This window comes from Rana temporaria, chromosome 6 (genome assembly GCF_905171775.1).
Source record: "Rana temporaria chromosome 6, aRanTem1.1, whole genome shotgun sequence".
NCBI lineage: Eukaryota > Metazoa > Chordata > Amphibia > Anura > Ranidae > Rana > Rana temporaria.
Window position 1 is genome coordinate 5,665,795 of NC_053494.1, and position 14,959 is coordinate 5,680,753.

Consider the following 14,959-nt stretch of genomic DNA (forward strand, 5'->3'; position numbering starts at 1 on the left):
TCTCAATGACACCTACAATTGGGCCCACTGATCCCAATGAAGGGATACAATTCTTACAATGACACCAACGATGAGGTATAATTCCTCTCAATGACACCTAAAATTGGCCTTAATGACACCAATGATGGGGCACAATTCCTCCCAATAACACCAAAGATGAGGCATTGGTTTTCCCCTCTGACGTCATAACCTTTTCTACTCCCAATGGTCACAGTCCCGGCCCCCCTAAAGTCTGAAGGACAGTACACTGGCCCCTTGTTTAGACAGTTCAGAGACCCCTGGCCTACAGAAAGCTACACTTACCATAAAATGGCCTGTTGGACCCTTCAAGACAAAGTTCCCCAGTCCACCTCTCTGAGATTACTGCAAAACTAATTCCCAGCAACAAGGCAAACGAATCCAAGCTAGTTATGCTATCCATTAAACACTGCAACTGTGCCGAAATTGTGAACTTCTATGGGCTTACCTTAATTTGAGTTTTGCATATTCTACAGCAGCAATAACTTGGATAACAGCTCTCAGGGTCACTGGCAGTGCCCACCCTGAAAGGCACAAATAATCGAAAATTCACATTGATTGTTTGTATTTTCTCTTGCAGGCAGGAGAAACATCATTGTGGTGGTGGATGATCTGGAGGAGGACATGAGCAGTGAGCTGGAGAAGACTCTGATCCTACGGGCTCAGCCCAGAATTAACAAACTGGCTTGTGAACTCTTCCTCATTTCAGTGCCAGAGAAAGCCAATACCCTGATACTTTCCACAAAACTAAAACCGCTCAAGTTTATTTTTGAAGGTAGAAATTTAATTGAAATTTCTTACATAATAAGTCCTTTTTAACACGTTTAAGTGTAGCTAAACCCAAAAGCATACATGTAATATGTTGCGGCTTACCAATTCTTTAATATGGCGGCTGCATTTTTTTTATATTGTGTTTGAAAAACCGCTGTGGAAAAACCGTGTGACATAAAAAAAATTGCAACACCCATCATTTTATTCTTTAATGCTGCTGCAATATATATATATATATATACATATATATATATATATATATATATATATATATATATATATATATATATATAATGTTTGGGGGCTCTAAGTAAAAAAAAAGTTGATTTTTACATGTATGGGAGAAGTTTTAGAATTTGCCTGGTATTAAACTAGATTTTTTAATTAGACTTTTATTTTTCTTATTTTGAAGCCTGGAGAAATAGGCCAAGATTCACAGAGAGCGGGCGCACATTACGCCGCCGTAGCGCAAATAAAATACGCTACGCCGACGCAGCGCAGAGAGGCAGGCATGGAATTCACAAAGCACTTCCTCCCAAATCTGCGCTGTGTTTCTCAGGCGTAGGTCGGCGTAAGTAGAAGTGGGCGTGAGCCATGCTAATGAGGCGTGACCCCATGCAAATGATGGGCCGAGCGCCAGACAGATACGTATCGCCAACTGCGCATGTGCCGTCCCGTGGGCGCATCTCAGTGCGCATGCTCACAATCACGTTGGAACAACTGCCTAAGATACGTTGGATCACTGCCTACGGCGTGAAGGTAACCTACGCCTAGTCATATTCACGTCCTACGTAAACTACGTAATATACGTCGGCTTGTGTTCCCTGGTGCAGACCTTTGCATGGATGCTGCTGGGTTACACCTCCTTTATGGGGCATAACTTTACGCCGGACGTATGACTTTACGCGCACTGCGGCGGACGGACGTACATTCGTGAATCGGCGTATCTCCCTCATTTGCATATGTGAATAGAAAATCAATGGGAGCGCCAAATACGTCCAGCGTAAATATGCGCCCACTCTACGCCGGCGTAGGCAAGTTACGTTGGTCGGATGAAGCCTATTTTCAGGCGTATCTTAGTTTCTGAGTCCAGCGCATAGATGCAACGGCGCATATTTGCACTTACGCGGCGTATCTCAAGATACGTCGGCGCAAGTGCTTTGTGAATCCGGGCCATTGTGCAGAAAGTAAAAAAAAAATATATATATATATATTTGCAACACAAGAAAACACAAATGCGTCATTTCTGTATCATACTTACAAACAAAATTGCAGCAGAATTTCTGTAATAGGCCCAAAAGCTGAAATTAGAATGAATGGAACTATTGGGTAAAAATGACAAATTGTATCACTTTCTGATACTTGTAGGTCATTATTTTCAGTCAAGATGAAGGAAAAACACATTATTACAGAGAATAGAAAATACCTCAAGGGTTTTTTTAGTAGCAAAAAAATATATTTTACTTATGTAGCAATCAATTTTTTTTTATAAAAATGTGTTTATTATATCAACAAGTACTTTATAAATACACGAGAGTTGTAAAAGACAATCCTTCCTTTGATATAGAAAATACAACTCATCAATAGTAGAAAAATCATCACATAAAACCCATTATGTTTGCGTAGTTATCCTACGTGTTTCTATCTTTCTAATTATTGGACTTCTTCAAGGGAATTTTTTGTCTATGCAAAAAAGAAAAATACAGATTATATTTTAGATAAGCCAACACATTATTATATTTGCTATTTTTTGTTTACCGGTTTTTTACTTTTTAATCATTTTTTTTACTTTGTTTTCTTCTTGAACTGAAATCTGTTAAGGTTTAATATTCTAAAGAAAATATAATGTGATTTTGTTTTAGGTGACTATGCTAGTCTAAAAATTCAGAACACTGGTAGCCCCGACCATCACAGCCATCCTCCGAGTCCTCGCCCTGTGCCTCCGTATCCTGAAAATGGTGCAGGTAATTCTCTCTGCTTTTGGAAGAAGCATCTTATAAGTAGTTACCACCTCTCCCCCCCCCCCCCCCCACACACACACACACACACACACATACTTCAGCCTTAAAAGAGAACTCTAGTCCAATCAAAATCTGAATGTTTTAATGTATAAACTGTAGAAATCACAAAATATAACCAACCACCGTCCATCACTCTTTTAAGCTCCTCGGGCCAGATTAACAAAGATCTGCCTATCTTTAGGCAGGCGTAGCGTATCTCAGATACACTACGCCGCCGTAACTTAGAGTGTAGTTTCCGTATCCAGAAAGAATTTGCGCCGTAAGTTACGGCGGCGTAGTGTAAATATGTCAGCATAAGGGCGCGCAATTCAAATCACTAAGATGTGGGCGTGTTTTATGTTAATTCATCTTGACCCCACGTAAATGAAGTTTTTTTTTAACGGCGCATGCGCCGTCCGTGGGGGTATCCCAGTGCGCATGCTTGAAATCACGTTGCAAATAGTCAATGCTTTCGACGTGAACGTAATTTACGCAAAGCCCTATTCGCGAACATTTTACGCAAACGACATAAACAACGGAAAATTAGACGCTGTCCCGACGTCCATAATTAAAATTGCGCACGCCTCATAGACCCAGGGGTAACGTTACGCTGAAAAAAGCCTTACTTAAACGACGTAAAAAAATGCGGCGGGCGGACGTACATTTCAGAATCGGCGTATCTAGCTAATTTGCATACTCCACGCGGAAATCAACGGAAGCGCCACCTAGCGGCCAGCGTAAATATGCACCTAAGATCCGACGGCGTACTAAGACGTACGTCAGTCGGATACAAAACAAAGGTACAACGGGGCATCGTAGGACCTACACGGCGTATCAATAGATACGCCAGCGTAAGTTCTTTGTGGATCTGGCCCCTCATGTTGCTGTGGGTGAGAAGATAATAAGGTCCAGTAAATACCATTCCAATATTTTATGCTAACAGAGAACAGAGTAAATAGAATTGAATAAGGTCACTTCTATCTGCTTGGGCCCTTAGTACTTGGTGGTGCTGCTCCAGGTATAGAGTCCCATTGGCACTCAGGATAGTAGGGATGCCAATGTAAGAAAAACTACTCCAGTGAGCAATGAGCATTTAAACATAAAACCACCGCTCACCATAGCCGATCCTTGTGTGGATGTATACATGTGAAAGCCTCAGTCAATGCCGCTCCTCAGGCCATGCCCCCTGACATGTTTCACCCTGCCCACTGGGGCTTAATCATAGGGGAGTTGAGCTTTATTTCATCGACATTACGCACAAGATTCAGGAATTGGGGTGATGGAGCACTGGAGTTGGACTCAAAGCTTGGTGGAAGAACTTTATAGCGTGGTGGTTCTATATTTCCCAGTGGAGCCCCAATGGGGTCCCTTGGAGTCAGCTTGTATGGAGAGAAAGGATAAGAGTAGCAGGTTGGAGGGATTGGTCCAGATATGAGTTTTTTTTAATCTATCATAGTAAAAAGGTCTATCAGTTGACAACCAATGCATTTCAGGGGTAATTTTCTGAAAATGATAGGTCATTATTTGGAGTCTAAATTAAGGTAATCACATTATATTTGCTGTGTTTTTTTTACTGTTAAATATATATTTTTTTAATTTTGTTTTCTTCTTAAACTGATTTTTTTGTTAATATCCTAAAAAAAATATAATGTGATTTTTCTAGGTGACAACCATCCTCCAAATCTTCACCCTGTACCTCCGTATACTGAAAATGGTGCAGGTAATTCTCTCTGATTTCTGAAGAAGCATCTTATAAGTAGTTACCACCGCTAGAGACCCCCCACTTCAGCCTTGAAAGAGAAGAAAATTCCAGTGAACACCATTCCAATATTCTTTGCTAACAGAGAGCAGAGTATATAGAATGGAATAAGGATACTTCTATATAATGGGGCCAGTAGTATTTGGTGGTGTTTCTCCAGGTATAGAGCCCAATAACATTCAGGATAGTAGGGATCAGGGGCGGACTGACAACTTTTGGGGCCCCGGGCAATAGAAGATAATGGGGCCCCCTGTGTCCCCGCCCACAGTCAAGCCACACCCACGGGACACTGGGGGGGACACACAGGGAGACACGGGGGGAGCACACAGGGGGACACTGGAGGGTAGAGCACACAGGGGGACACTGGGGGGGAACACACAGGGAGACACGGGGGGAGCTCACAGGGGGACACTGGAGGAGGAGAGCACACAGGGGGACACTGGGGGGGGGGAGTTCACAAGGGGAACACTGTGGGGGTGATGCCCGAGTGCCCAATGGGTCAGTCCGCCCCTGGTAGGGATGCCAATGTAAGAAAAACTCATCCAGTGAGCAATGAGCATTTCAAAATAAAACTACCGCTCACTATACCCGATACTTGTGTGGATGTATACATGTGAAAGCCTCAGTCAATGCCGCTTCTCAGGCCATGCCCCTTGACATGTTTCGCCCTACCCACTGGGGCTTAATCATAGGATAGTTGAGCTTTATTTCATCAACATGACGCACACGATTTAGGAATTGGGTTGATGGAGCACTGGACTCAAAGTTTGGTGGAAAAACTTTATAGCGTGGTGGTTCTATATTTCCCAGTGGAACCCCAATGGGGTCCCTGGGAGTCAGCTTGTATGGAGAAAAAGGATAAGAGTAGCAGGTTGTAGGGATTGGTCCAGATATTAGTTTTTTTTATCTGTCGCAGTAAAAGGGTCTATGTCAAAACCATGAATTAGACTGAGACAGAAATACAGTTAAATCACACTTTAATAATAGTAATAAAAGGTAAACAGAGTAATCGTAGTCAAAACATAGCCAGAATCCAGGAACCGGAACGAATAGTCAGACAATCAAATGCCAGAGAACAGCATAGTGGAACAGCAAGCAGAATCTGGAGCCAGAAGGAATGTCAGCCAAGCAAGTCTTTAACAGGAACACAAGAGATAGTCTCAGTGATGTTGATCAAGGCGAAGGCAGAGATCATCTGAGCTGGATGGCCTAAGTAGGCAGGACGGACAAGCAGGATATCATCAACAGGTGAGTCACTGTAGAGAGATAGGAGCTGGCAATTAGCCGACAGCTGAGCATCCAGCTCAGAGAAGGAAGGGCTGAGCCCAGCCCTGACAGTTTATTAAGAGTTGACAAACAATGTGTTTCAGGGGTCATTTACCTTCATCAGGGCTACAATGCAATCAAAACAAGTTTTATACAGCAGTTGCTTTGGTCAAACGAATGTGTCAAAACACACATAAAAAAAAATACTGAAATGTCTGCAGGACAAAGGCATGAGAAGTTCATGGAATCACATCAAGTATCGACGTTCTTCCTAAGAATTATGTTACCCCCTTAACGCCATGCCTCCCGGCCCTTTAAGAGGTTTCTGTTTTTGGGAGGTGAGGTGGGGTTTATGATCATTTGACCACCGTGATAGGCTGTCACAAGGGTCACATGGTCGGAACGCTCCCAATCACTCCCAATCACTAGTTAAATGCTGGGATAAGTGTATAAATGTAGCAAGGGAGTAGAAAAATAGATGCAGATTCCACTTTATGAAATTGTATTTTTTTATTATATAAACTTAAAAGTCCTGGTTTGACTTGAACATCCCTCGTATTACCATTATATGTTTGTTAAAGGGGTTGTAAAGGAATTTTTTTTTTCCCCTAAATAGCTTCCTTTACCTTAGTGCAGTCCTCCTTCACTTACCTCATGCTTCCATTTTTCTTTATTTCTTCTGAGAAATCCTCACTTCCTGTTCTTCTGTCTGTAACTCACCACCTTAATGTAAGGCTTTTTTCCTGGTGTGGAGAAAGCCTCTTGAGGGGGCGAACAGGAGTGTCAGGACGCCCCCTAACACACAGCTCTGTTCTCTATCTGCAAAGTAGAGAGTGTCCTGACTTGCCTGCTTGCCCCCTCCCCCCTCAAGAGGCTTTCTCCACCCCAGGAAGAAAGCCTCGCATTAGGGTGGTGAGTTACAGACAGAAGAACAGGAAGTGAGGATTTCTCAGAAGAAATAAGGACATTTAAAAGCAAAATAGAAGGATGAGGTAAGTGAAGGAGGACTGCACTGAGGTAAAGGAAGATATTTATGGATTTTTTTTTTTCCTTTACAACCCCCTTTAAATTCTGTATTTAATTTTTTGCTTTGTTGACTCAGGTAATGCTTCACCAGTCCAGTCAAGAGAAAGAATACCAAGTGTAAGTATGGACATACTGTACCTTTAGTTGGTTATTTTATATGCATTTTTTGCAAACACCAAATAATCATTTTAAAGCGGCTGTAAAGCTTTGTGTTTTTACACCTTACTGCATCCTATGCATATGAATGGTTAGGGTTTTAGGCGGTAATGAGGAATGGTGCAAAAGAAATTGTGCCCGGGGGGGGGGGGTGTATAATCCAGAGTGTAGATAGTTACCTGAGAAATGATTTCATGTCCCTTAGACCAGTAGGCATTGAACAGGACCACCATATATGCAGGATGGTGCTCGGTGCCGATGAACATCTCCAACATAAATCAGTCACAATGGGGTTGAACGTATGGAAAACCATTGGGGTAGATTCAGGTACTGCTGCGCACTTCTTACTGAGGCGCAGCGTTACGTTTTTATGCTACGCCTCCGTAAATTACTTGCGCTACGCTTGATTCAGGAAGCAGTAGCTCCGTAATTTGCGGAGGCGCTCCGTAAAAATGGCCGGCGTTAGCGCGCGTAATTTAAATGATCCCGTAGGGGGTTTGGATCATTTAAACTAGGCGCGTTCCCGCGCCGAACGTAGTGCGCATGCTCCGTCGGGAAACTTTCCCGACGTGCATTGCAGCAAATGACGTCGCAAGGACGTCATTTGCTTTAACGTGAACGTAAACGGCGTCCAGCGCCATTCTCGATTCACTTACGCAAACAACGTAATTTTCAAACATTGCGACGCGGGAACGACAGGTATACTTAGCATTGGCTGCCCCTGCTAATAGCATGGGCAGCCTTACGCAAAAGCCGACGAACGCAAACGACGTAAAATGCATACGCAGGGCGGGCGTAGGGTTATGAATCGGCGTGAGTATGCAATTTGCATACTCTACGCTGACCACTACGGGAACGCTACCTAGCGGGCATCGTAAGAATGCAGCCTACGATACGACGGCATAAGAGCCTTATGTCAGTCATATCTTAGGCTGCAGTCGGCGTAACAAGCTTTCTGAATACAGAAAAGTCGTTACGCCGGCGCAACTAAGCAATTGCGCTGCGTAACTATGGTTACGCAGACGCAATTGCTTACTGAATCTACCCCATTGTTTTCTATGTGTCCTTGCATTGACTTGTGTTTATTCAGTGTGGAAAAATGGTGTGCATGAGCCCTAACTTCCTCTTACCGTCCCAGAAGGACCCAGAAAGCAATGCAAACCCTCAGTGACTCCACCCTCCACTGTCTGACAATGTGGTCTTTTCTTCACTTTTCCAGGCTGCGACAGTATCATCCAAGTCTACGGTCGCCATCTTCTCCAAATCAGAGGAGAGTGACTATGCCTGGCTGAGTCTGCAGCTCTCATCTATAGGTCTCGACGTCCGATCTTATAAGATTTCATCTTCCAATCAGCCCCAAGAAACCGCATTCCAGTGCAAGCTTGTAATCTTGTATCACAATATGCATGATGGGAAGTTACGTCTTACAGACGCCAAGGATGCCATGTACCACGAGGAGCTGGAAATGCTCTCCATTAAATTTGGTAAGAGAATTCTTGATGTATTTATTGCTTTGACACTTGAGGTTGGCATTCACAAGGTATGAAACACAGCAGCTTGTGTTCTTCCTGGGTAAATACACTATTTCAGTATACATGATTTTATAAAATGATTTCCCTGTAAGTTCTAGAGTGTGGAAAAAATATCCAAAAATGCCAGCTTTCTCAGGAATATGAGATCCTCAGTATTACTGAAACGTCAACTAAAGGCAAACTTTTTTTTTTCTATTTTTGGACAGATATTTCTTGCTGTCTGGGTCCCCATTAGGGAGATTCACCCTCCCATTTTGTCCTGTTTATCATTATCTTTGAAAGTTGCAAAAACGATTACATTGAATTTCTGCATCCTCCGTGGCCTTTCTGATATGAGGGATGAACAAATAGATGTAACCAAGCTGGACCATTGCACATTAAACAAAAAAAGATCAGTTCTGCCATTTAGCACCCTTGCGGACCGCAATACAATATGTATACATTGCGGTTTGCAAGTGTTTTACTGGGGCCTACGGCTGAAGCTATCAGGAGGCATTGACAGGTATTACTGATGGGCACTCAAAGACATCACTGAAGGACATTGGTTGACATCACTGGTGGGTACTAGAGGGCATCACAGATGGGCACCACTAATGGGGCTGCACTGATAATCATTGCACATCCCCCCTGTCAGGAGAGCCACTTATTGGCTCTCCTCTACTCACACCCTGTCAGTGTGAATAGAGAAATGCCAATAACTGGCACTTCCTAGCTACACTGTTATCAGTTGTGATTGAACATGCTGATCACATTTTAAAGAACCTGCGTCATAAGCTCTTTACCGAGATCAGAGTTGTGGTGTTTTGGAGCGACACACCACATTGCCGATCGTGCAGGTGCCCACAAGAGGCTTGTGCTGAAGAATGTCATATGAGGTCCAGTCAGAACGGGAGAGCCACCATATTGCCATCATTTTGCTATTGGCTTGATGGGATGTGGTTAAAATCCAGCAATACGGTAATACCCGGTCTCACCCTGCTCTGCACAAAAAGGCACTGAGGCCTTGTACACACGATCAGTCCAAAACCGATGAAAACAGACTGAGGTTCAGTTTCATCAGTCCAAACCTACCGTGTGTATGGCCCATCAGACTTTTGTCCTTCAGTCCAAAGTGGACTCGATCGGATTTTGAACTGATGGTGTGTACGCACATCAGACGCCCCTTCACTGCCAGTGGCATTTTTATAGTAATCCAATGCATTTTTATAGCACTGATCGCTATAAAAATGCCAATGGTCCCAAAAATGTGTCCAAGTGGTCCGCCATAATGTCGCAGTACTGAAAAAAATTGCTGATCGCCGCCATTACTAGTAAAAAAAAAAAGAATTATAAATAAATGCATTAAAAATACCCCCTATTTTGTAAATGCTCTAACTTTTGCGCAAACCAATTAATAAACGCTTATTGCGGGTTTTTTTTATGAAAAATATGTAGAAGAATACGTATCGGCCTAAACTGAGGAAAAAAAATGTTTTTATATATTTTTGGGGGATATTTATTACAGAAAAAAAGTAAAAAATATAATTTTTTTTTAAATTGTCGCTCTATTTTTGTTTATAGCGCAAAAACTAAAAACCGCAGAGGTGATCAAATACCACCAAAAGAAAGCTCTATTTGTGGGAAAAAAAGGATGACAATTTTGTTTGGGAGCCACGTCACACGACCGCGCAATTGTCAGTTAAAGCGATGCAGTGCCTCATCGCAAAAAGTGCTCTGGTCTTTGACCAGCAATATGGTCTGGGGGTTAAGTGGTTAACAGCGGCGAGATTCGTTATACCGCAGCACTGGCGGTCAATACAATCCCCATCGGTTAACGAATGGGCTATAGAAATGGATTGTATAGAGAGGATAGAGATACTCTTAGCACATGATTTGAACATATACGGAAAATGCTGCCAGATATGGGCCCCCTGGAGGGTGTACAGGGAAACAACAAGAAATTAGAAAGCTCTTAGGGAAATAAAGTAAGGACTATGGATATGATAAGTAAAGTTTCAATATAGGACGTCTATTTGTTGTCATTACCCCCCCCCCCCCCTTTTATTTTATTTTTTTTTTTTTTTTTTTTTTTTTTTTTTTTTTTTTTTTTTTAGAGCATATTTTTTTTTATTCTTAAATCAGATATAAATTTTTCTTGGAAAAAATTCTGTTCATTCTGGTGTTTTGGGGCAGCAAAAAAAACAAAACGATAAAAAAAAATTGAGGGGTGGAAAGGAGGGGGGTTGGTGGGTGACGAATCAGGTGGTTGGTCCAATGTTGGCAGCTGGAACAGGCAACTGGAGAGGCGGCAGCAGCATCAATACCCAATGCCCCTCAGGTACTTCATGGTATCATAACATTTCTGGTTCAACTGTCCGCCGTGAATACCGTTCCCTCCTTTCAGGAAGAAGATCGCTTGATTGGACCGGACGATGTGAATGTTGAATGTGGTTCCTCCGTCTGTGCTTTTTGTCCTGGCGTCTAGGCACATTTGTGAGTCATCAAACCAGAGGTCCCTGAGCACGCTGCACTTCTGCCCTCCAATCACTAGGCCATTGATAAATAAGTGGCTTCGATCTTTGGCACAGAGATGGGTCAATTCTTGTGCCGTGAGAGAACAGAAGCTCCCTCCGGGGTAGGCGGCCCACACTCCGTGCGGAGGAGCCAAGGCGTAGATGGCGCAGTCCGTGCACACGGTGCCGTCCACAAAGGTGTTGACGTAGTCTATCCAGGACATGGCGGGGGGATTCCTCGGCTCTGTGTGTGTGATAAGAGAGAGGAGACAGACCGGACAGAGAGATAGACGCCTCGTGCTCCTGGAGGGGTGGGGTGCGCGCGCAGACCCCCCCCTTTTATTTTAATTTTTCTTTGTTTTTTTCAGATGCTTTCTTAGATGTGTGTATTTGTTTTATATTCTGTTTGATGAAATTACTATGCTGTCTATATATGTATGAATTTGCTTATGTCTGTTGTATCATGATTTTCAATAAAATTAGATTGAAGTAACTGGGGGGGGGCACTGACTGCAGGAGGAGACCGATCATTGTTCTTAAAGCGGAGGTTCACCCTAAAAACATGTATTTAACATTCCATTCAGCATAATTCCAACATTTACACAATGCCGTTTTTTTTTTTTTTTTGCTGTACAGTCTTATTGTTATTTTCCACCCGGCTTCCGAGTTCTCACTCCCGCGGGAGTAGGCATTCCTATGCAGAGGCTAGATGATTGACGCCTTGTGAAAAACTTCCCCCCCGGCACATAAGGCCCGTCACCAGTTGCTGCTAGTCGGCTCTATACGGCGCTATACGGCACCTGCGCCTGCCGTGTAGAGCTGACTGCGCAGGCGCCGTATAGAGCCGGCTACTTTCGGAAAACTGGTGACGCACCTTATGCGCCGGTGGCAAGTTTTTCACAAGGCTGAATGGAATGTTATGCTGAATGGAATGTTAAATACATGTTTTTAGGGTGAACCTCCGCTTTAAAGCGGAGCTCCACCCTAAAGTGTAACTCAAGCTGATCGGAAGCCGCCCCCCCTCCGGTGTCACATTTGACACCTTTCAGGGGGGAGGGGGGTGCAGATACCTGTCTAAAGACAGGTATTTGCACCCACTTCCGGCCACACGTCTCGGGCAAAAGACGGGTTTTTCCAAACTACCCGTCTGTCCCCCGTTGTGTGCTGGGAACACTCGGCTCCCAGCACACAGCACGGGTAGTGAAGCCGGAGCACTTCACTTCCTGGTTCCCTCACTGAGGATGGCGGGGGGAGCAGCAGAGAGACGAGCGATCGCTCGTCCTCTGCTGCGGACGGCGCTGGACTCCAGGACAGGTAAGTGTGCCGATATTAAAAGTCAGCAGCTGCAGTATTTGTAGCTGCTGGCTTTTAATATTTTTTTTACTGGCACATCCGCTTTAAGCATTAGGAACAACAGATCTGTCTCCTTACCCCTGACAGAACGGAGATCTGAACGGAGAATATAATCCAAAAATGTAAGTCAAATAGCAATGATTGCTAATATCATGAAAGCATTATATTCATGTATGGGGAAAAACAAACTAATATACTTATTTATAATGTTTTTATATATATATATATCTATATATATATATATATATATATATATATATATATATATATATATATTAAGTTTGTACAGTGACCAGTGCAAATAGCAATTAGAAAAGGTCAGACAGCAGAATTGTATATAATCAATACTCTATTAAGACTTTTTTAGACTGTGAGAAAATACCGAATGTTATCATTTTTACGATCCTGTGTTTTTGTGATGGTTCTGATATATATTCTCACATTCTTGTAGGTTGGGGGGGGGGGGGGGGGGAGGTGAGTTTACTTTCTTAAAATGTCATTTCTCTTTTGGTTTCAGGGAAGCGTAGGGTGATTGTGGTGATCGATGATCTGGTGGACAGCGATGATAAAATTAAATCTCAGGTCCTCGAGAGGCAGCCCAGCACCGGGAGATTCGCCAGAGACCTTTTCCTCTTCAGTATGAAGGAAAAAAAAACACCTCAACCATAAAAACCCAACAAAAGATGGAAAAAAGTTGATGGACAAAATCAGCGCAATAAAGGAATTGCTGATCAAGTAAAGGGAGTTTTTATCCTCCACATTTTATGCACAATAAAAACAAATGGCCGTCCAACACAATCACACAAGAAAAGACCAACGTCCTTCGAGTTCCACCATGTTCTTCCAGAAGAAGCCGTCAATTTTTAGTGTTGCCAAAATGTGTTCTGCAGATCAATTTCCTCAACTAGTGGACCCTATAAATACCATTTATTTTACCAAAACACCCAGTCTTCACGTCCCATCAGCCCTCTGCAAATATGTTCCAAAGACTGATCACCTTACTATCGAAGAGCCTGTTCTATGCTGGTGACATATTGGCTTCTCTTCGTTTCAAGTAGAATAATGAATAATTATGAATGACTAAATAAGGTCCACTCTTAAAGCTGTTTTACTTTGTCGCTTGCACAGACTTAGGAGTGAAAAGATAAATAAAGTCATACGCAGTCTTATTATTTCTTTTGGCTAGGTGTTGCAAGTTTTGTCCCTGGGGAGATTCCTCCTCACATCCTGCTGTGCAACTTGCACAGGACGTGTAGAAAAACCTCTTTAAAGGGAACAAAGACAGTAATAAAAACCCTTTTTTGGAAGACTGTAAAAATACACACAAAAGAAAAAAAAAACAATTAAATCACTTAAAGGGGTTGTAAAGGTAAAAAAAAAAAAAATATTCTAAATATCTTCCTTTACCTTAGTGCCGTCCTCCTTCACTTACCTCATCCTTCCATTTTGCTTTTAAATGTCCTTCTTTCTTCTGAGAAATCCTCACTTCCTGTTCTTCTGTCTGTAACTCCACACAGTAATGCAAGGCTTTCTCCTTGGTGCGGAGTGTCGTGCTCACTCCTTCCCTTGAGGGGGCGAGCAGGAGTGTCAGGACGCCCACTAACACACAGCTCCTTTCTCTATCTGCAACGTAGAGAGCGTCCTGACTCTAAAGCTCACATCGGACTTGTTGGCGGAAGTTCCGATCGTGTGTACGGGACATATCGTATATACTCGAGTATAAGCCGAGGTTCTCAGCCTTTTTTTGGGCTGAAAATGCCCCCCTCGGCTTATACTCGAGTCGGTGTACCTAACATTTTTGAGAGGCTGCGGGCGTCCATCGTTTAAAACTCGCGGTCTCCTCCTACTCCCTTCCGTGATAGGCGGAACTCTGTCTGCTGAGAAACGCCTATCACAAACGTTCTATCATCCTCACCCATCCCAGCAGACACTGTGTTCAGTGTTCCGCCAATCACGGACGCCTTTTCATCCTCGGACAAGAGGACGTCCATGATTGATGGAACACTGAACACAGTGTCTGCTGGGAAACTGAGTCTGAGGATGAGAGAAGGTCCGTGATAGGCGGAACTGTGTCTGCTGAGAAATGCCTATCACGGAAGGGACCATGAGTAGACCGCAAGTTTTAAACAATGAATGGATGCCCGCAGACCCTCAAGTTCAGGTACACTGACAATGGGCATAGTGAGGATGGGCACAGTGAGGATAGGCACAGTGACAATTGGCACAGTGAGGTTGCAATGGGCACAGTGAGGCGTGCAAATGGGCATTGTTGACCCTCTTTTCTGCTAACAGTAGCAGCTGCATTCTCACCCTCGGCTTATACTCGAGTCAATACGTTTTCCCATTTTGTTGTGGTAAAATTAGGTGCCTCGGCTTATACTCAAGTATATACGGTAAGTATTCTTTATGCAAAGGACAAAATGAATTGGGGAATTTACACAAATTGACATATACTGTAAATGGCTACCGTTATTCTCTCTCATTATCTTAGAATACATGCTAGTACTTTGTATGTTCAGGTGATTATATGATGTTCTCATAAAACACTTGGAGAATGGTGCAAAACGGATTAATATTTCACCAACT

General features: G+C 43.1%; 2 protein-coding genes across 2 annotated transcripts in view; one reads left to right on the forward strand and one right to left on the reverse strand.

Annotated features, from left to right (window-relative positions):
• LOC120942948 overlaps positions 1-13,549 on the forward strand; it is a 46,418-nt gene extending 32,869 nt beyond the window's left edge. Inside the window, exons 11-16 of the mRNA XM_040355931.1 lie at positions 599-793; positions 2,652-2,753; positions 4,453-4,509; positions 6,917-6,957; positions 8,216-8,480; positions 12,891-13,549. Coding sequence (XP_040211865.1) covers positions 599-793; positions 2,652-2,753; positions 4,453-4,509; positions 6,917-6,957; positions 8,216-8,480; positions 12,891-13,042 — 812 coding nt within the window. The 3' untranslated portion in view covers positions 13,043-13,549. The remainder of the gene's footprint in view (positions 1-598; positions 794-2,651; positions 2,754-4,452; positions 4,510-6,916; positions 6,958-8,215; positions 8,481-12,890) is intronic.
• Positions 10,621-11,344, reverse strand: LOC120942949 (profilin-1-like). The gene has a single exon (XM_040355932.1). The coding sequence runs from the start codon at positions 11,242-11,244 to the stop codon at positions 10,825-10,827; it is 420 nt and encodes a 139-aa protein (XP_040211866.1). The 5' UTR covers positions 11,245-11,344; the 3' UTR covers positions 10,621-10,824.
• Positions 13,550-14,959: the final 1,410 nt, after the last annotated feature.